The 18,673-nt window shown below is 66.2% G+C and overlaps 1 protein-coding gene across 3 annotated transcripts in view; it reads left to right on the forward strand.

Moving 5' to 3' along the window:
• The window catches only part of SLC12A5 (solute carrier family 12 member 5), an 18,075-nt gene extending 1,040 nt beyond the window's left edge, over positions 1 to 17,035 (forward strand). Inside the window, exons 2-26 of one of the 3 annotated variants that reach the window (XM_021416485.1) lie at positions 5,483 to 5,577; positions 5,827 to 5,958; positions 6,251 to 6,397; positions 6,943 to 6,997; positions 7,845 to 7,975; positions 8,119 to 8,360; positions 8,435 to 8,646; positions 10,041 to 10,208; positions 11,062 to 11,160; positions 11,314 to 11,371; positions 11,909 to 12,083; positions 12,662 to 12,780; positions 12,990 to 13,088; positions 13,157 to 13,276; positions 13,424 to 13,528; positions 13,600 to 13,768; positions 14,531 to 14,726; positions 14,806 to 14,975; positions 15,070 to 15,201; positions 15,348 to 15,455; positions 15,553 to 15,675; positions 15,770 to 15,957; positions 16,188 to 16,202; positions 16,404 to 16,537; positions 16,899 to 17,035. In XM_021416485.1, coding sequence (XP_021272160.1) covers positions 5,483 to 5,577; positions 5,827 to 5,958; positions 6,251 to 6,397; positions 6,943 to 6,997; positions 7,845 to 7,975; positions 8,119 to 8,360; positions 8,435 to 8,646; positions 10,041 to 10,208; positions 11,062 to 11,160; positions 11,314 to 11,371; positions 11,909 to 12,083; positions 12,662 to 12,780; positions 12,990 to 13,088; positions 13,157 to 13,276; positions 13,424 to 13,528; positions 13,600 to 13,768; positions 14,531 to 14,726; positions 14,806 to 14,975; positions 15,070 to 15,201; positions 15,348 to 15,455; positions 15,553 to 15,675; positions 15,770 to 15,957; positions 16,188 to 16,202; positions 16,404 to 16,537; positions 16,899 to 16,990 — 3,284 coding nt within the window. In that variant the 3' untranslated portion in view covers positions 16,991 to 17,035. Of the gene's footprint in view, positions 1 to 5,281; positions 5,391 to 5,482; positions 5,578 to 5,826; positions 5,959 to 6,250; positions 6,398 to 6,942; positions 6,998 to 7,844; positions 7,976 to 8,118; positions 8,361 to 8,434; positions 8,647 to 10,040; positions 10,209 to 11,061; positions 11,161 to 11,313; positions 11,372 to 11,908; positions 12,084 to 12,661; positions 12,781 to 12,989; positions 13,089 to 13,156; positions 13,277 to 13,423; positions 13,529 to 13,599; positions 13,769 to 14,530; positions 14,727 to 14,805; positions 14,976 to 15,069; positions 15,202 to 15,347; positions 15,456 to 15,552; positions 15,676 to 15,769; positions 16,203 to 16,403; positions 16,538 to 16,898 lie in introns of those variants that run through there. The other 2 variants (XM_021416486.1, XM_021416487.1) reach the window with 2 other exon arrangements.

The raw sequence follows: 18,673 nt of genomic DNA on the forward strand, positions 1-18,673 counted from the left end.
CGTGCGCACTGCAGCCGCCAGGGCCGCCGCGGCGAGGGGCCGGGGCTGCAGCCCCCGGGGGGCGCTGGGGACGCCGGGCCACGGCGTTCGCTGCGCTAAGCAGAGCCCTGGCCCCCGAGCTCCCCGGCAACCGGCAAAGCCGAGCTGCACGGGTGCAGCCCCCGGCGGCAGGGCGAATGCAGCATCCTCCTTCACGGGTGTTGCTGGCAGGCACGGGAAAGGGCCAGGAGAATGCAACCGTGTGCACGGGGGGGCCCTGCAGTGCCTCTTTGACCGCCCCCATTCCCTCCAGGTCCCCTCACAGGGTCTGCCGAAAGCCCCGGCCAGGAGGGCCTCGAGGGGGCAGCTGGGCTGACAGTTGCAGTGTGAGTTCCTGGCTGCCTGCAGCAGGGCTCCGGGCATTGCCACACACAACGCTTTCGGTATGTGCTCCACAGCCTGACTCTTGATATCTGCTTGTTTATTCATGGCTGCACTCAAGGTCAGGGCTGGCAGGAGTTTTCGGGGTCACCTTGCCTGGCCAGGTGGAGCTGCGCTGTCCCACCGGCCAAACCCTTCCCTGGCTCTGACCCTTTGCCCTATGCAGCAGCAGGGGCCGTGTTGTTCATTGCGTCTCCATTGTGGCAGTGCTGGGCTGCATGGATGCAGGTGTGTCTGCCCTGCTGCTCGCAGGCTGCGTTTCTGGGGTCTGGCGGTGAGGTTGGATGCGGTGCCGCTACAGATGGGCCACGCAAACTGTCCCTGGAGCCGAGCCGAGCTAGGTGGTGCTTGTGGGGCTGCGGATGCGGGGCTGGAGGAGGCGTGTGGTTCCGTGGGGCTGGAGAGCAGAGGAGGGTGCAGGGAAGAGGCACTGCAGGGCCCTCCCCCCCCGCACCTGTACCGGGGGTGGTGGGGGCGGAGGACTGTGGTGGCTGCTGCGGGGGCTGTGCTTCTCCTGCACCCTGCCGGGGGCCCCGCAGCACTCCCTGCCCGGGTCTGTCTGGGGATGGTGATGTCCCAGCCCAGGGTGGCAGAGCTGACGCGTGCCATCAGAGACACCTCCAGCTCTTTCAGACCCCATGGTGACTGCTGAGACCAGCAGAGGAGCTGCTGGAGAAGCCCTGGTCCCCCACATGTGCCGTTTGTGTCCCAAAGGCCAGGCAGCAGCCCCTCTGCAGGTCCCTATTCTGGGCGACCTGAGAGAGCGCTTGGTGACAAGGGCTGGACAGGATCCAGCGCTGACAGCCCAGTGAGAGCGGGGCCAGGAGCAGCCCTGGGGAGGGGACAGGAGCGGGGCAGCAGGCAGGGCTGCAGTGTGACATAGGGCTGGCTGTGTGCACCGCTCTGCTCCGGGCATGGGGATGTCAGATGCAGCCCAGCCGCAGGTGCCTGTTCTCCAGGCTGGAGGCACCTGGCTGTCCAAGGAGAGGAGAGTCAGGGCAGGGAGCTTGGCTGTAGCATCGTTCTGCGGCCATTCCCATGGCAGGGCTCAAGCTACGGGAGAATCTGGGAAGCTGTTTAAATGCAGCCAGCCAAAGCGCCTGTGCTGGAAATCCTGAGCCTGCAGGGCCGGCTGATCAAAGAGAGGATAATCCTGGGTTTAGGAAGGAAGAGGATAGGTCTGAAGTAGCAGTTGGTCTAATTTGGGTCAGGCAGTGAAAGAATCCACCCCAAACAGCCGCTCGGCGTGCTGGCCGGCTGCAGGGGCAGTGTCTCTGGGGTGGGGGGGTGGGCACCGCACCCCTCCTGTGCTGCAGCGATCCCGGCACTGCAGGGCCTTGCAGCACCCCAGGGCTGCGGGTCAGTGCATGCACGGCCGAGTGCCCTGGATGGCCGGAGGGGGACAGAACAGCGCGGTGGCCGCCCCCGGGCAGGAGCTCCTGCGACATGGCAGCAGCTGGGGCCATCAGCTGGGGGACACGTGCTTGCCCATGTGCTTGCCGGCCCACAGGGATGCACAGAAATGCTGGCGTGACCCGGGGGCTGCTCCTTGCAGACAGCCCTGGGCAGAGTCCCAGGGAGCTGGAGCAGGCTGCTGCCAGCCGGTGCCAGCGAACTCTCTGGCAAAAGTCAAGGTGCCCTGTGCTCCTGGGGAGGAGCTCCAGCACAGCCCCATGGCCCGGGCAGCTTGCGCAAAGCAGGCAGGCATCGCCCTGCTCCTCCTGCCCTGCTCTTGGGGCTGGGGGCTGTGACTTGGCCGGCACTGTGCTGATGCAGGGCTGGAAGTGCCTCTTGCAGGCATAGATCCCAGTGGCACTGTCCGGTGCCAAACCAGGGGTAGGGGACGTGCGGTGCCAGCCCTGCAGAGGGGCAGTGCAGGAGGGGACGCCAGCTGGACCTGGGCTGGGGTGGGGGCCGCATCCAGCTGGGCCCTGTGGTGCGGCTTACCGCAGTGGCACAAACTCAGGTGCAGGTGGTGGCATGGGGCTGGGGCTGCCCCTTCAGCATCCCCCTCTTGCCTGCTGCTCCCACCTGTCTGGAGGCTGCAGCCCCCAGCCCCAGGGCTGGCCGTGCTGGCGGGATGCCGCAGGGGGACAGGCTGGCTGCAGCCCTGGCAGCAGCTCTTCTAAATTAGCCCTCACTGTTTGGCTGCCTGCCCCCCCCCCCCCACTCCCACCCCTCGTTAGTGCTCAGTCCCTGCGCCGTGTAAAACGATTAGGGAGGATTTGGGATAAGGGATGTGATGCTTCCCAACACAATCGAGGGCTGAATAAAAAGCCACGAGGAGATCACATCATGGTGGGCGCCGCAGCCCTGCCCCGTGGGATGGCCGTGGGCGCTCAGGGACGGTCCCACAGCTCTGGGTCCCCAGCAGGGAGTGGGTTGGGCACTGGGATGTTCCCAGCACGCAGGGCCGGCGGTAAGCCCTGCCGCGAGCAGCATTACGTGGTCGCCACGCCGGGGCCGTGGTTCCCTGCCAGCAACCCAGCCGCGAGCCCTTCCAGCCGCCGCAGCAAATTAAAAGGCCGATTCATGTTGAGTGATCCCTGGGGAGGGGGGCAGCTCGGCGCCGGGATCGAAGCCTGGCACGGCTCGGCTCTGCTCCGCCGCTGCGTGGCCCTGGGCAGTGCTGGGATGATGGGGCAGTGTCGGGCCCATGGGCATCAGGGTCACCTGGCAGCCTGTGGTGTCCGGGAGGTGCCACACTCGGTGCCTCGGGCAGGGTCCGGCTGCGGTGGTGGAGATGGGGTATGGGGCAGCCCTGCCCAGGATGGGCTGCTGTGCCCCTGCCTGGCTCTGTGCGGACCACAAATCCTCTGACAGCTGCCGGGGAGAGGCTGCACCAGCCCCTCTGCGGCAAAATGGTCTCCGGCAGGAGCGGGGAGCACAGCCGTCACCTGGGACCCCGCAGCTGTGGCACTTAACTCCTTCCAGCCTGCAGAGACAGGGAGGAGGCGTGGGCTGTGCCCTGGGGACAGCAAGCTGAGCGTCCCTGTGCCCCCACCTCCCGCCACCCTGGGGCCTCTCCCGGTGTCTGTCCTGCTGGTTGGCACCACCAGGTGAGGGGCTCCTGGCGGCCAGGCTGCGGCCAGCACGGGGCCCCTGTGGTGCTGTGGGGTGCAGCTCTGGGCTGTGAGGCTGTGGGGCATTGCCCACAATGGGGGCACTGGGCTGTGTGGGGCAGCAGGAGCCTGAACCACGGAGCCTGAGCTCAGGGCCCTGCCCTGGTGCTGCCAGCGTTCTGGGAGGGGGCTGCGGGGTGGAGGGGATCATCGGCGTGGTTTTGGGGTGCAGTGGTGGTGCTGGCAGGTCAGGGCAGTGGGGCAGTGCGGATGCCCCGTGGTGCGGCTGTGCTCCATCACCGGGAGCCGGGCGGCGTTGGTCCTGTGGGGCCATGGCGATGTGGGGTCACGGGGCCTGGGTGTGTGCCCGCAGGATGCTGGTGGTGCGGGGCGCGGTGCCGGGGCGCTGTGCGGTGCCGTGCGGTGCCGTGGGGTCCGGCGTCTGTCCGGCTGTGCTGTTACATAAGAGCGGGAGCAGAGGCAGCCGTGGCTCGCTGTTACCATGGAAACCAGCGTGGTGATGTCGTCGACCGGGTACCAGGCGGTGAGGCGAGGCCCCGCGGCTCTGCTCACACCATGGGGGTCCTGAGGCCCCTCCGGGCTGCCCACCCCCACCACGGTGCACCCGTGTGTCCCCTCGTGTCCCTCTGCATGTCCCCCACGTGTCTCCACGCAGTGAAGCTGCGTGCGCTCTGGAGAGCAGAGCTTGGGCAGCCCCCGGCCCCTCACCACCATGGGCCCGTTCTGGGGTTGGGGTCCCAGTGCTGGCAGAGGTGTCCCTGTTTGCATCATGTTTATAGCATTTCCATGCTCCCCAGGGCCTGTGCTGTGGATTGAGGTGGCGGGAGCCGGTCGGGTGTCTGCGTGTGCACGCGGCTCTTATGTAACGTGCACTTTACACGATGCTTTTGGCAAAACCGGCCGGGCAGGAGCACTGTCCTGCACTGATGGCCCCGTGAGCAGTGCCTGGGCAGCGGGCAGGGGCTGCACTCTGTGGCTTAGCACCAGGGGGACCGCAGCTCCGGCCCCGCTGTCAGCTGTGTGCGGGGGAGCAGAGGGAGCGTGTGGGTCAGCATCACCCGTGGTGTCGGGGGTTTCGCCCCCCAGGCAGCCAGGAGCGGCTGCAGGTGGTGAATCATGGCTGCACGCAGGCGAACTTGCTCCGCCGAACCCAAAAATGAGTCACCTGTCGGGAGGCAGACAGCCTTCAAAGCAGAGCTCTGCTCCCCACACACCGGGTCTGTCCCAGGCTGCTGCTGCCATGGGGGGGGCTGCATCGCCCCGGCTCATGGCTGCCCTGGGCCCTTCCGGGCTCTGTGTTCAGTGCTAGAGGAGAGCACAGCTCCTGTGGGCGCAGAGCAGCTCTGGGGTGCTCCGTGCACAGAGCCTGCCTGGCCCTGCCGCTGTGCTACCCTGCTCCCTGTGCTGCATGGGTGCACTCACACCGTGCTCTGCTCCGTTTGGTTTGTGGGCATTTCCCGGCCCCACATGCTGCCCACCCAGCCCGGCCTCTCCCTTCACCGTTCGGTGGCTCTTCCTCGGTGCTGAGAAATGCGCCACTCAAATGGCATCCATGCTAGCTGCCGCTTTATTTCCAGCCTGATTTATTTCTGCTGCTCTGCAGCTCTCTGCTGCTTTCTTTGCTATTAAGCCCGACTCTGGGCGTCTTCTTAGCGAGGTCATTACGCAGCGCTGCAGCCCCTTCCCGGCAGAGCAGCGGGCTCTGCAGGCTCCGGGCAGTGCTGCAGGGCAGCCCTCAGTGCCGGGCATGTCCCCCCCCCGTGGGGAGTATCGGGGATCAGCGCCGTGAGTTGCTGTGGGATGCCAGGTAGCCTGGTTCCCCCTGGATCCACATCAGTCACTCTGCCTGGTGCTGGCACTGCGGATGCGCTCCGGTGAGCCCAGACGGTCAGTGCCATGCGGCTCTGGGGGGGGTGGCTGCTCTGGGGACCGTGCAGGGCTGGGGGCCAGCAGCTCACCACCCCCATCCTATCCTGCAGGCGATGGCAATCCCAAGGAGAGCAGTCCCTTCATCAACAGCACGGACCTGGAGAAGGGAAAAGAGTACGATGGCAAGAACATGGCCCTCTTCGAGGTAGGGCATGTAGGCGGCCAGGGCAGGGCCGAGTGGGACCTGGGGAGGGGGCCGTGGGCACAGGGACGCTGCAGAGCCCATGCAGGATCTCCCACTGCAGGGCCAGCAGTGGCCACGGACCAGGAGCACACAGCCCTCAGGAGAAACCATGCCACGGTGGCTGTCCTGGTGTGAACAGTGCTGTGCTGTGGTCTGGGTGCCGGGCAGGGGTGGTGCGGGACCTCAGCTCTCTGGTGCTGCTCTCTGCAGGAGGAGATGGACACCAGCCCGATGGTCTCATCCCTGCTGAGCGGGCTGGCCAACTACACCAACCTGCCGCAGGGCAGCCGGGAGCACGAGGAGGCTGAGAACAATGATGGGGGCAAGAAGAAGCCAGTGCAGGTGAGGGGTGCGGGGCAGTCACTGCTCCTTTCTCTCATCCCCTTCAGTCCGGGCTGTGGCCTGTCTCAGGGCACCAGGTCCCTCGGCCCCTGCTGGCACTGCTGCCCTGAAGTCCCTCTCTGCTCCAGTCCCCATGAGGGGCTGTGCAGCACTGGGACCACTGGCTTCCTGCCTGCTCTCACCCGGCTGCAGGGTGCACGTGGCCAAGCTGCCCCCGTCCCTCTGGCCAGCAGCAGTGTGTACAAGCGAGAGATGCACGCTGAGCTCTGACGGTTCCCCGCTTTCTCCACAGGCTCCACGGATGGGCACCTTCATGGGCGTCTACCTGCCCTGCCTGCAGAACATCTTTGGGGTCATCCTGTTCCTGCGCCTCACCTGGGTGGTGGGGATCGCTGGCATCATGGAATCTTTCTGCATGGTCTTCCTTTGCTGCTCCTGTGTGAGTGCCCCCGGCCCCCGCCCCTCAGCCTCGTTCTGGGGGCTCCCGCTGAGCCAGGAGTGTCTGCCCCCCCCCAACCGGGCTCTGCGCCTTGTGCCAGTGCTCACTGCTGCTCAGCAAGCTCAGGTGCTCCTGCTCCACTTAGCAAGGAGAAACCACCCAGCTTCCCGGAGGAACTGGGAGTGGAACAGTGTTCAAACTGTGACCCAGATTGCACCTGGTTGTGGGTGGGATGTGGTAGTGGTGCCCACTGCCTGAGACCCCTGTGCCTGGGAGCCGTCCTCCCCGCTGAGACCGTGCCCTGCAGCGTGTGCTGGGTGGGAGGGATGTGGGTGGGCAGAGACCCCATGTCCCCTCTGAGCTGCTCAGCCCCGCAGGCAGCATTGCTGTGTCCCAGCCCAGCGCCACATCCCAGCCTGCCTGTCCCAACCCTGCGGCAAGTCCCAGTGCTGCCCCATGACCTCTGCTCTCCCATCCCTCTCCTGTTCCCTGCCTGAGCTGGGAGGGGGCTCTGCCCAATGCTGACACTGTGTTTCCTCCTGCAGACGATGCTGACAGCTATTTCCATGAGTGCAATTGCCACCAACGGCGTGGTACCAGGTAGAGCCGAGGCTGTGCCTGCGTGTACTTGGGGCAAGGGGTGCTGGCTCCCTCAGGGGTGGGCTTCTGCCGGGTCCTGTGCCCCAGAAGTGCTGTGCCAGGCATCAGAACTGCCCAATGCTGTGCATGGGATGGCAGCCATTGCTGCCAGCCACGTCCCGGCCCTCTGCCACCAGCCCTGAGCGGGTTCCCTGGGGGTGAGCACGGAGCTGGAGCCTCCACCCTGTCCCCAGAGCTGTGAGGTGCAGATGGCAGCGGGAGCCGTCAGACACAGCTCCTCCTGCCAGACTGGGGCGGCCGCGGGGGAGCCGCTTCCCTGAGCAGAGCTGGGCGAGGAGCAGGGGGAGGATGGGTGCCGGGGTGCAAGAGCCTGCTGCTGGGGGCTGAGCACTGCGGTGCCCGGGCCTGCCCCCTGTGCATCTGTTCAGCTCCACAGAGCCGGGAGCGGTGCCTTTCCCCGCTGCTCCCGGGGCTTGGCACAGCGCTGGCAGCCCAGCGCAGGGTGTAATTAATGCTATTTATCATCCTGCCGCCGGCCACAGGGCCATCGATCGCTGCCGCCTGGCTCTAAGGGCTCCTCTGGGAGGAAGGAGCAGGGCACGGCCCATGTCCCTGGGGCTGCAGTGCCTGTGTGGCTTCGCAGGGGACAGGTGTCCCTGTAGCCATCATGCTCAGCTGCCCGGCTCCTGGGAACGGCTCTGCCAGCTCAGCTGTGTGAGGCTTGGGGTGGCCGAGCTGCTGCCGGCTGGGGTAGGGTGCTGGGGGTCCTGGCCCCATCCAGGGCACTGGGAGGAGTGGGGGTGCCTACTGGGGGCTGCCTGGGACCAACCTTTGCTCTCTCCAACAGCGGGCGGCTCCTACTACATGATCTCGCGCTCCCTGGGCCCTGAGTTTGGTGGGGCTGTGGGGCTCTGCTTCTACCTGGGCACCACCTTTGCTGGTGCCATGTACATCCTGGGCACCATCGAGATCCTGCTGGTGAGTGCCGTGGCCCTGCCCGTGTGGTGCTGAGGTTTTGTGTCCCGGCCTGGCAGCTCTGCCCTCCCCTACGGATGCTGCTGGGGTGGCAGGGACCAGGCGTGCTGCCTTTGCCGTGCAGTGATTGCACGTCTTTCCTCCAGGCCTACATCTTCCCAGCCATGGCCATCTTCAAGGCGGAGGATGCCAGCGGGGAGGCGGCCGCGATGCTCAACAACATGCGCGTCTACGGCACCTGCGTGCTGACCTGCATGGCTACCGTGGTGTTCGTGGGGGTCAAGTACGTCAATAAGTTTGCCCTGGTCTTCCTGGGCTGCGTCATCCTCTCCATCCTCGCCATCTACGCCGGTGTCATCAAGTCGGCCTTCGACCCGCCGAGCTTCCCGTGAGTATGGGATGAGCCATGGGATGGGGGTCGGGCTGGGGACGTGCTGCTGAGTGCCTGTCTCCCCCTGCCAGGATCTGCCTGCTGGGCAACAGGACCCTCTCACGGCATGGCTTTGACCTCTGCACCAAGGTGGTGGTGGAGGGCAATGAAACGGTGGGCTCCAAGCTCTGGGAGCTCTTCTGCACCTCCCGCTTCCTCAACGCCACCTGTGATGAGTATTTCACCATGAACAATGTGACCGAGATCGAGGGCATCCCCGGCGCTGCCAGCGGCCTCATCCAAGGTGGGTGCACGGCGGGGACGGAGGCATGAGCAGGGCCATGGCAGCTCCCCATGGGGCTGGCAGAGGGTTGGTGTGCAGGCAGCTCCATGGAGCAGAAAGCCAGTCCTGGTCTAGCGGTGATGGGGAGCTGGTGGAGCCTGGGGCTGCTCTGCCCTCGGGTGCACCGGGCAGCAGGAATGGCTGCAATGCAGGACTCAGCTGGTGCCGTGGCCACCCGAGCACGGCTGGTGCGAGCCCGACAGCTCTGAGTGATGCTCAAAGGCTGGGGAGGAATAAATCCTCCCTTTGTTTCCTCTCGGCCATTGGAAGGCCAGATATCGATCAGAGGTTTAGTGAGGAGTAATCGCCCCCCGGGGGTACTGTGCTGCTGCTGCTGGAGCACAGGCGCTGGAGCAGGAGCTGCTCTGCAGCCAGGCCTGGAGGGCAGCCAGGGCACAGAGCACCTCGGCAGCATGGGGAGAAGCCGCTGCTGACCTGCTTTCTGGAGCTGCTGGTGCGTGTCCCAGGTGCTCACGCTCCTCAGCTGGGTGCTGGAGGATGATGCTCCGTGCCACGCACAGGGTGTGCCCGGTGCTCAGGGTTACAGCTCTTGGGACTGCAGCTGCCAGGCCAAGGGATCGAGGGAATGCAGCGAGTTTGCTGGGGGCTGCTGGGGGCTTTCTGTGCCACAGGGGCAGGGCAGGGGCAGGCTGCACCCCGGGCTCCAGCTCTGTCCGTGCACATTGTGCCTTTCCCAGCAGGACGGGCTGCAGTGGCAGCAGGAAGGGCTGTTCCTCAGCAGGGGCTGCCAGCCCCAGCTGTCACCCAGGCATGTCTGGGGGTCGCAGGGAAGGAGTGCAGCGCTGGGTGGCAGCCCCGGTGTGATGCTGTGGTGATGCTGCCAGCCCCTGCCCAGCACTGCTGGCTGCTTTCTGCTGCTCCAGTTTCTCGCAGCAATCTGTGACCAAGGCAGCACACACAGGGACATTAAGCCTGTTACATCAGCCCCACGCTTATAATCCCATCAAAAACATTATCAAGTTACTTTGACACGATCCACTTTCCTTAAACCTGTGTTGATCGGTATTAATTATATTACCCTCTTAATTATTTGCTCCAGGAATCCCACGTCAGCTGCTCCAGTATCTTACAGGGACAGTGCCAGCAGCGGGACACACCTGCTCTGGTCGCCCACCCACCCTTGGGGCCCCTGTGTTTCTTAAGTCAGCCAGGGGCTGGGGTTGCCCACCACCCTCCGGACACCAGTGGCCCCGTGGCTGCGTGGCGTGGCGGGGATGGGATGGTGCCGGGCACCTCCGTGCTCTGTCCCTTCTGGGCGCAGGGCTCAAGGAGGTGGCTGTGGGCGCAGGCAGCGCTGCGGACACGTCCTCACAGTGGCTTGTGCCTCCTCGCAGAGAACCTCTGGAGCTCCTACCTGACCAAAGGCGTGATCGTGGAGAAGCGGGGGCTGCCCTCCGTCAGCCCCCCGGACACCCCGGTGGACATGGACCAGCCCTATGTCTTTAGCGACATGACCTCCTACTTCACGCTGCTCGTGGGCATCTATTTCCCCTCGGTCACAGGTTGGTGCCGCCGGTCCCCGCTCGCACGTGTCACTGTGCCTCTCCCACGGAGCCCACGTGCGCTGCCGCCGGGCCCAGTGCTGGCGCGGGGGTGGATCACAGCCCGTCCTCCCACGCAGCTCCGGTGCCTCGCTGCGCGCTGACGTGCCCGCGGCGCCGGTATTTATAGCTCCCGGGGGAGGAGGAGCCCTCCCCTGCCCCAGTCCCGCTGCGGAGCCTGGTGGGACCCCTGTGGGATGCGGGAGCTCAGCCGGAACCCAGTGGGACCCCCGTGGGCTGTCTTGGCCCAGTGCTCACTGCAGGGTCTGCTGGTGCTGGGTCCTGGGGCTGATGGCCCCCAGGTACACCCCGGTGCTCTCCATGTGCTGCCCCTGGTACCCTCCCGCCTGGCGCTTGTTTACGGCATGGTGTGATTGTGCATGGATTTGTGTCACATCAGTAATGTAGGCTGAGCCACAGGTAGCTGCGTCCCCGCTGCGGGACCTGCTGTGCACGTGGCAGCCAGGCTCGTGGGGATGCATCCCAGGGCTGTGCCGGATCCACGGCACCATAAGGGTCAGAGTCATTAAGGTCAGAAAAGACCGTGTCTTGTCCCAGCCACAACCGGACCCTGCAGCCACTGCCATTCACTTCCCTGCTAGAGTTAACTAAGGGCCGATGAAACAAGTCACACAGGAGGTTTTGTACCTAAGCCTTTGGTGACCTCAGCCTGTGAGTCAGGTGGCAAAGTGCTGGCGGGACGTGAGGTGGGCGAGGGGCCCTGTGCCTGTCCGGGTCCCGGCACCGCCAAGCCGGAGCCATCCTACCAGCAGGGACGTGGCTCTGCCACCACAGCACGGCCCTCTGTCCCCAGGCATCATGGCTGGCTCCAACCGCTCTGGGGACCTGCGGGATGCTCAGAAGTCCATCCCCACGGGCACCATCCTGGCCATCGCCACCACCTCTGCAGTCTGTATCCTTCAGGGCTCGGTTGGGTGATAGGGCGAGGACGGCGGCAGGGTGGGGTGAGGTCAGCTTGGGGTCTGGTGGGACAGACGGGTTCCAGCGCTGGGCGGGGTGGTGTGGGGGCTCTGCACCTCGCAGGCTGTCCTTGACCGCCCCACAGACATCAGCTCCGTCGTGCTCTTCGGGGCATGCATCGAGGGCGTTGTTCTGCGTGACAAGTGAGTGCCACCGGGCCGCGTGGGGCAGGCGTGGGGCAAGCCGGGCTGCGGGAAGGGCTGGGGACAGGGGCAGCTGCGGGGAGCGCAGCAGGATGCTGCAGCTGGAACCCTTGGGGTGACACGGTGGCATTCTGGGTCTGGTGGGGACAGCGTGCCGCAGGGAGGACGCCCAGCCGTGCACCAGGGCAGATGCAGAGCTCGCAACAGTCTCTGGGGGCTTGTGGGTGCCCCTTCCCCCCGTGCTGTGCTGCTCCCCCACTGCTGGTCCCTGCGGCTCGGGCTGCGCGCAGCGCTTGTTTGTCAACAGGCAGCGCCGCGTATGTAGGGCAGCCCAGCTCGCTGCACGGCAGTGACACTTCTGGGTCGCCAGCACCAACACAAACTGGATCCGAGCCACACGCGGCCTTCATTGCCCCACTCCTGTCAGAGGGGGTGGGAAGCCCCTGTACCACATCCCCCTGCTCCCCACGCGGTACAGGAAAGGGCCGGGCTGGATGCCTGCTGCCCATGGCCGTGGCTGATACGGGTGCCCTGCAGGTTTGGTGAAGCTGTCAACGGGAACCTGGTGGTGGGCACCCTGGCCTGGCCGTCCCCGTGGGTCATCGTTATCGGCTCCTTCTTCTCCACGTGCGGGGCCGGGCTGCAGAGCCTCACCGGTGCCCCGCGCCTCCTGCAAGCCATCTCCAGGGACGGCATCGTGCCCTTCCTCAGGGTGAGCGGCCCCCAGTCCCCACAGTGCCCCCCAAAGCCATGGGGCAGGCCGGCTGCCCCCCATCTCGTGGGCACCGGGGTTGGGGTGGTTTCAACCGCGACCCATCTGTTGGTGGGAGGAGAGTGTCGGGAAAGGTCAGGATCCCCCTCCCCCCCGCTGCTGCTGCTTAATGTTTTATCTGCTCTCCGAAGACGCGTTCTCACAACTGCGTCTCTCCAAATCCGAACCGACAGCTCCCCCCGGGGAAGTGCAGGCTAATTTTAACTGTGCGCCTCTGCCCTGCCAGCCACATTCAGAGCGCTTGCACGAGGACCGCAGCCTGTGCCCTGCGATGCTCCCGGACACGCAGCCCCCACCCCGCGCCCAGACCCTGCCCCTGGGCACCCCCTGGGAGATGGGGGCTGTGTGCCAACGTGGCCAGGGCAGGGGGCTCTGGTGGCCGCTCCCCAGCACCACGGCCGTGATTGCAGCAGCTGGGCTGTGTTTGCCCCCACCTCCAGGCCCGGGGCCAGGCCGGCAGCGTGGAGCGCATGGAGCTGCTGCCGGGTCCCTAACACCATTCTCCTCCCCCGCCCCAGGTCTTCGGCCATGGCAAGGCCAACGGGGAGCCCACCTGGGCTCTGCTGCTCACCGCCTGCATCTGTGAGATTGGGATCCTGATCGCGTCCCTGGACGAGGTGGCTCCCATCCTCTCCATGTAGGCATCATCTTCAGCGCGGTGGTAGCTGGGCGGGTGCCCCTGGGGGTTCGGGGCCTCCCACTGCCCCTGTGCCCCACGTCGCTCCCCACTGGGCCTGGGCTGTGCCGTGCCACACTGGGTGCTGGCTGCTCGCAGGGCCCTGGGACCCACGGGGATGAAGCAGTGGGGCTGGGCTGTGCCCCGTGCTCAGCTGCTCTGCCCTGCAGGTTCTTCCTCATGTGCTACATGTTCGTCAACCTGGCCTGTGCCGTGCAGACGCTGCTGCGGACGCCCAACTGGCGGCCCCGCTTCCGCTACTACCACTGGTGAGCAGCGGGCGGTGCAGGGCCGGGGGCTGCGGGGCTGCGGGGCGCTGACGCGGTGCCCTGTGCAGGACCCTCTCCTTCCTGGGCATGAGCCTGTGCCTGGCGCTGATGTTCATCTGCTCCTGGTACTACGCGCTGGTCGCCATGCTGATCGCCGGCCTCATCTACAAGTACATCGAATACCGCGGGTAAGGGCCCGGCGCGGGGCTGCAGGGCCGTGGGTCCCCACGTCCCCGCGGTGCTGTGGGTGCTGGGGGCCCGTGGCCACGCTCCATCACGGGGGCTCCCAGCGGCCGGAGCCGTGGCCGTGCCCTGAGCGCTGCCGTGTGCCGCAGGGCAGAGAAGGAGTGGGGTGACGGGATCCGGGGGCTGTCGCTGAGCGCCGCCCGCTACGCGCTGCTGCGGCTGGAGGAGGGCCCCCCCCACACCAAGAACTGGAGGTGAGGCCGCGGGCGGGGGGGAGCGGGCGCCATCAGGGCGGCGGGCGCTGACTGCAGGACCTTCCTTCCAGGCCCCAGCTGCTGGTTCTGGTCCGTGTGGATCAGGAGCAGAACGTGGTGCACCCACAGCTCCTGTCGTTCACTTCACAGCTCAAAGCAGGCAAGGGCCTCACCATTGTGGCCTCTGTGTTGGAAGGGACCTTCCTGGACAACCACCCGCAGGCGCAGAGAGCCGAGGAGGTGAGAGCTTCCCAGGCCCTCCCCTCGCCGCCGCCTGTGCCGAGCTCCGCGCCCCAGCACCAGCTGCTGTGCCCCACGGCGCGTCCTGCCCTGCTGCGGGGCTGCTGGGAGGGAGCACGCTGCACAGTGCGGGCAGTGGGACCTGCGGGACCCCCGCTCTGCTCCCCGGAGCACCAGGGACGCCGGGTACCAGCAGAGCATGGGCCTGGTTCCCGGCTGGTGCTGCACGGCACAGCACGGTGCCAGCAAGGGGCTGCGGTGCTGCCGGGCTGGGCAGCCCCTCGGCCGAGCCCCCCGTGCTCCCCGCAGCCCCCACAGCGCAGGCAGGGGGAGGCGGAGCGGGAGCCTTCCCAGATGGAGCGAGATTCCCCTCGCACCTCGCGCCAGCCAGGCGGCACGTTAATGAGATTAAACCCTCAGAAGCAAACAGTTTCTCTCCCATGCAGACATGTTATAATTTCTCTGAGTAAATAACTCTAATTGCCGCTCTGCCGCCCGTCAGCCCTGGCACGGGGACTCCCTCCGCTCGGCACGGCGCAGAGCCACGCGCCGGTGCTGTTCACACCCGGGCCTCCCCCATCCCCATCCCACGCTGCCATCCTGATGCAGGGCTCTGCACCCCACAACCCGTGCCCCACGGGCTCTGCTCCCCACACCCCACCCACCTGCTGGCAGCCCTGGGCCGGTGGGCGCTGTCTGCAGCGGGTGCTGTGCGGGGCCACATCCCTGCACGGTTCCTGACGCGCTCTCTCCCGCTGCCAGTCCATCCGCCGCCTGATGGAAGCGGAGAAGGTGAAGGGCTTCTGCCAGGTGGTGATCTCCTCCAACCTGCGGGACGGCATGTCGCACCTCATTCAGTCCAGCGGGCTGGGCGGGCTGCAGCACAACACGGTGCTGGTGGGCTGGCCCCGCAGCTGGCGCCAGAAGGAGGACCACCAGACCTGGAGGAACTTCATCGGTAGGGCTGCGTGAGCCAGCTGGGTGCTGCCGGGTTCCGCCGCACGCCGTGCCGGCTGACGTGGCCCTCCCCCCCCCAGAGCTGGTGCGGGAGACCACGGCCGGGCACCTGGCCTTGCTGGTGGCCAAGAACGTGGCCATGTTCCCGGGCAACCAGGAGCGCTTCTCGGAGGGCCACATCGACGTCTGGTGGATCGTGCACGATGGAGGGATGCTCATGCTGCTGCCCTTCCTCCTGCGGCACCACAAGGTACTGTGCCCCCGGGGCGGGCAGGGGCCGGGCCCGGGGGTGGGGCTGCCCCCAGCGAGCGGTGCCCACACCTCCCTCCCTTCCCCCCTCACAGGTCTGGCGCAAGTGCAAGATGCGTATCTTCACGGTGGCTCAGATGGACGACAACAGCATCCAGATGAAGAAGGACCTGACGACGTTCCTGTACCACCTGCGCATCACGGCGGAGGTGGAGGTGGTGGAGATGGTGAGCGCTGGGCTGGGGCCGTACCCCGGGGTGCTGCGTGCAGGGGATCCAGACATGGAGACACAGCACCACGAGGATGTGCAGGGCCAGGACGGGGTGTGCTGCTGGCTGGGCCCCGCAGCTTATCCTGCTCCTCCGTCCCACAGCACGAGAGCGACATCTCTGCCTACACCTACGAGAAGACGCTGGTGATGGAGCAGCGCTCCCAGATCCTCAAGCAGATGCACCTCACCAAGAACGAGCGGGAGCGGGAGGTGAGGCACAGCCCGGCCCGGACAGATCCGGCTCCACGCCCTGCCCTGCTGTGTGCCCCCATCCTGCCCCGCTGTGCCCTGACCCCATCCCGTGCAGATCCAGAGCATCACGGACGAGTCCCGCGGCTCCATCCGGCGCAAGAACCCAGCCAACACACGCCTGCGCCTGAATGTCCCCGAGGAGCAGGTGGGCGACGGCGAGGAGAAGCCCGAGGAGGAGGTGAGGCAGCGCGTGCCGTGTCCTGCCTTGAGGGCAGGGAAGGGGTCACATTGTGCCGCCAGCCCCTGCCCACCGCCCCTCTGCTCTGCCGCAGGTCCAGCTCATCCACGACAAAAACGCCACCACCTTCTCCAGCAGCTCCCAGTCCCCAGCCGAGGAGGCGGAGTCGGCCCCTGAGAAGGTGCATCTCACCTGGACCAAGGAGAAGTCCGTGGCCGAGAAGAACAAGAGCAAGAGCCCCGTCAGCCCCGAGGGCATCAAGGACTTCTTCAACATGAAGCCGTACGGCCCCACGTGCTGCTGCCGTGTCACCGGGCACAGGGCGCGGGCCCACGTGTCCCTCCTTGCTCTGAGCAGGGGCCTGCAGCTGGGTCCCTGCACACCCACCTGTGCAGTGGGGAGGGTGGGAGGTGGGGGGCTCAGGGGATGGGTGCTGGGGGATGCTGGGTGCACGCCTGGCACTCACCTCTTCTCTCTTTCTTTTTTTCCCAACCCCGCTGTGATCCCGGCAGGGAGTGGGAGAACCTGTAAGTGCGTTGCTCTCGGGCTGGGGGGTGGGGGGTGGGCACTCGTGGGCCCCATGCGCGAGGGCTGCTCCGTGCGCCCATTGGTGGCTACTGGTGCCGTGGTGCCAGTGAGGTTTGCTGTGCTGCAGCCCAGCCCCAGCCCCGTCCCTGCCCGTGTGCATCCCTGTGCCCAGCCCCCACTCGTGTATGCTGTCTCCCCAGGAACCAGTCCAACGTGCGGAGGATGCACACGGCCGTGAAGCTCAACGAGGTGATTGTGAAGAAGTCCCAGGACGCCAAGCTGGTCCTGCTCAACATGCCGGGGCCGCCCCGCAACCGGAAAGGGGATGAAAACTGTATCCTTCCTGCTGCTCTGGGGGTGGGCTGAGCGTCCCTCCGCAGGGGCTGTGGGGCCGGAGCTTCTTGCAGGCATCGCAGGGCACGGCCCAGTGCTGAGCCTGGGTACCCCCTGCAGCTCCTGCCCTGCAGCCTGCCTGGCTGAGACTGATGGGGTTGTGGTTGGGGTTAGGATTAAGGTTCAGGTTAGTGTTAGGTGAGCAAGGGCTACAGCGGGAATGCCACCTGTGGGGATGGACTCGGCCTCAGTCCCCATTGCACAGAGCAGCACAGGTGCACGTCCGTCCAGGCGTGGTGTGGGGCTGTGGGTGCTGCGGGCTCCCCGCTTCCAGCCCGCGTTCCTCCTTGATGGCCGCACAGACATGGAGTTCCTGGAGGTGCTGACAGAGCACCTGGACCGAGTGCTGCTGGTGCGTGGCGGGGGCCGGGAGGTCATCACCATCTACTCCTGAAACACGGCGCGAGAGAGGTTTGTCTGCACCCCGAGAGCCCCACCACCCCGCACCGCGCTCCTGGAGGGAGGAGAGAAGCCCGACGGCAGCCGGTGCGCAGAACCTTCACCTGCCTTCAGCCGTGCCCCCGACCTCTCCATTCGAACTGCAGCACCAGATCTTCCGGGAGCATCCAGCACCTGAGCAGCTGTTCCTCATTGCAACGTCACAGCGCTGCTGTCTTTGTTTATATATATAAATATATACAGTGTTCCGCGGACTGAGCACCAGAGCCCTGCGCAGGAGCCCGCTGCGTCCCGATGGGCCCCAGGCCCCACTGCCGCCCCACGGAGCTTGGCTGGGCGCCGCTGCCCGACGCTCGCACCCCGCAGAGGTGCTGGGAGAAGAGAGAGGCCACCAGCATGCTTTCCTCGCCAGATGCTCCTCTCCCCACCTCCGGCAGCACCCGACGGCCCCAGGAAGGACCGTGCTGGGCCTGGACAGACCCAACCGCCCACCTGGAGGCTGTGGGCCGCGCTCACCGACAGGCAGTTGCGACGGTTTGGAGGGGGTGAGGGTGGGGGGCAGCCGAGCGGGTCGGGATGCTGGAGAGCAGCGGTGCCGCTGCAGCACGAGCCCCGGCCGGGTTGGGTGGAGGCTGCGTGTCCCCTTCCCGCTGGCCCCAGCCCCCTCTGCCCAGGTGTTGCTCTGTGCTCGTGCTGCGGCCGCTGCCCGGAGCAGAGCAGAGGTCCCACCGATGCGCGGTGTCAGCCCGAGCCGCCCCGGGGCTGTGGGACTGTGGATGCCGCTAACCCCAGGCACCGCCGGCTCTGGGCCTGGCGCAGAAGCTCCATGGCCGTGCTGGGGGCACTGGGGGCTGTGCAGCCCCCACCTTGGCCAGCCATGGGTCCCAGCAGCCCCGTACCCCTCTGTGCCCCGGGGCTTTGACCCTGGGCTCAGGCACAGGCGCTGCCGCAGGGTCCGGAGCGCTCAGCTCTGTGGGTGGTTCTCAGCATATGCAATGTGTCCGACCACCCCCGGCCCCACTGTGGCAGCTGTGCCGGGCCCTGCGCTGTGGGGTGGCGGCGGGGATCCCCTGCCCTGGTGCTGGGCAGCGCCCAGCCCGTCCCGGTCCCCCCGTCCCACCGCGGCCCCAGAGCTGCCCCCCAAACAGCCCTGAGCCCGGCAGCAGCTGCAGGGCCGCCCCCCTCTCCCCCATAGCAACTCTCATCCAGAGAAACTGAGGAGCTCTCAACAAATGTGAACGGTTCCAGGAACCGCGCAGGAAGCGGTGCCGAGGGCAGCCCGGCCCCGGCCCCATGTACATAGTGTACATAATACAGTACGTGTATTTTTAAAGTGATCATATTTATGTTAATAGAATCAGATGAAGTCTATATATAGAGATCTATATCTATACTGAGAGATGCAGGGCTCTGCTAGCACCGGGCTGTGGGGACGGAGTTGTGACGGCCGCCCCTGCACAGGGCCCAGGGAAGGGCCAGGTCAGGGGCTCGCGCTCTTCTCAATTCAGCTTCTTTAAAGTTTTCAGGGAAAAGAAATTACAGACTTTTCTGAACTCGTTTCACAGCAGATTTGAGCTTCCACTCCAGGTGCAGCCTGCTAAGAGTTGCCCTCTCCCGGCAGCGCTGTGGCTGCTCTGTGCCCCGTGCGCAGCGCTGCTCCCCTGCCCCTGCACAGAAC

Source organism: Numida meleagris, chromosome 19, assembly GCF_002078875.1.
Source record: "Numida meleagris isolate 19003 breed g44 Domestic line chromosome 19, NumMel1.0, whole genome shotgun sequence".
In the NCBI taxonomy this organism is placed as follows: domain Eukaryota; kingdom Metazoa; phylum Chordata; class Aves; order Galliformes; family Numididae; genus Numida; species Numida meleagris.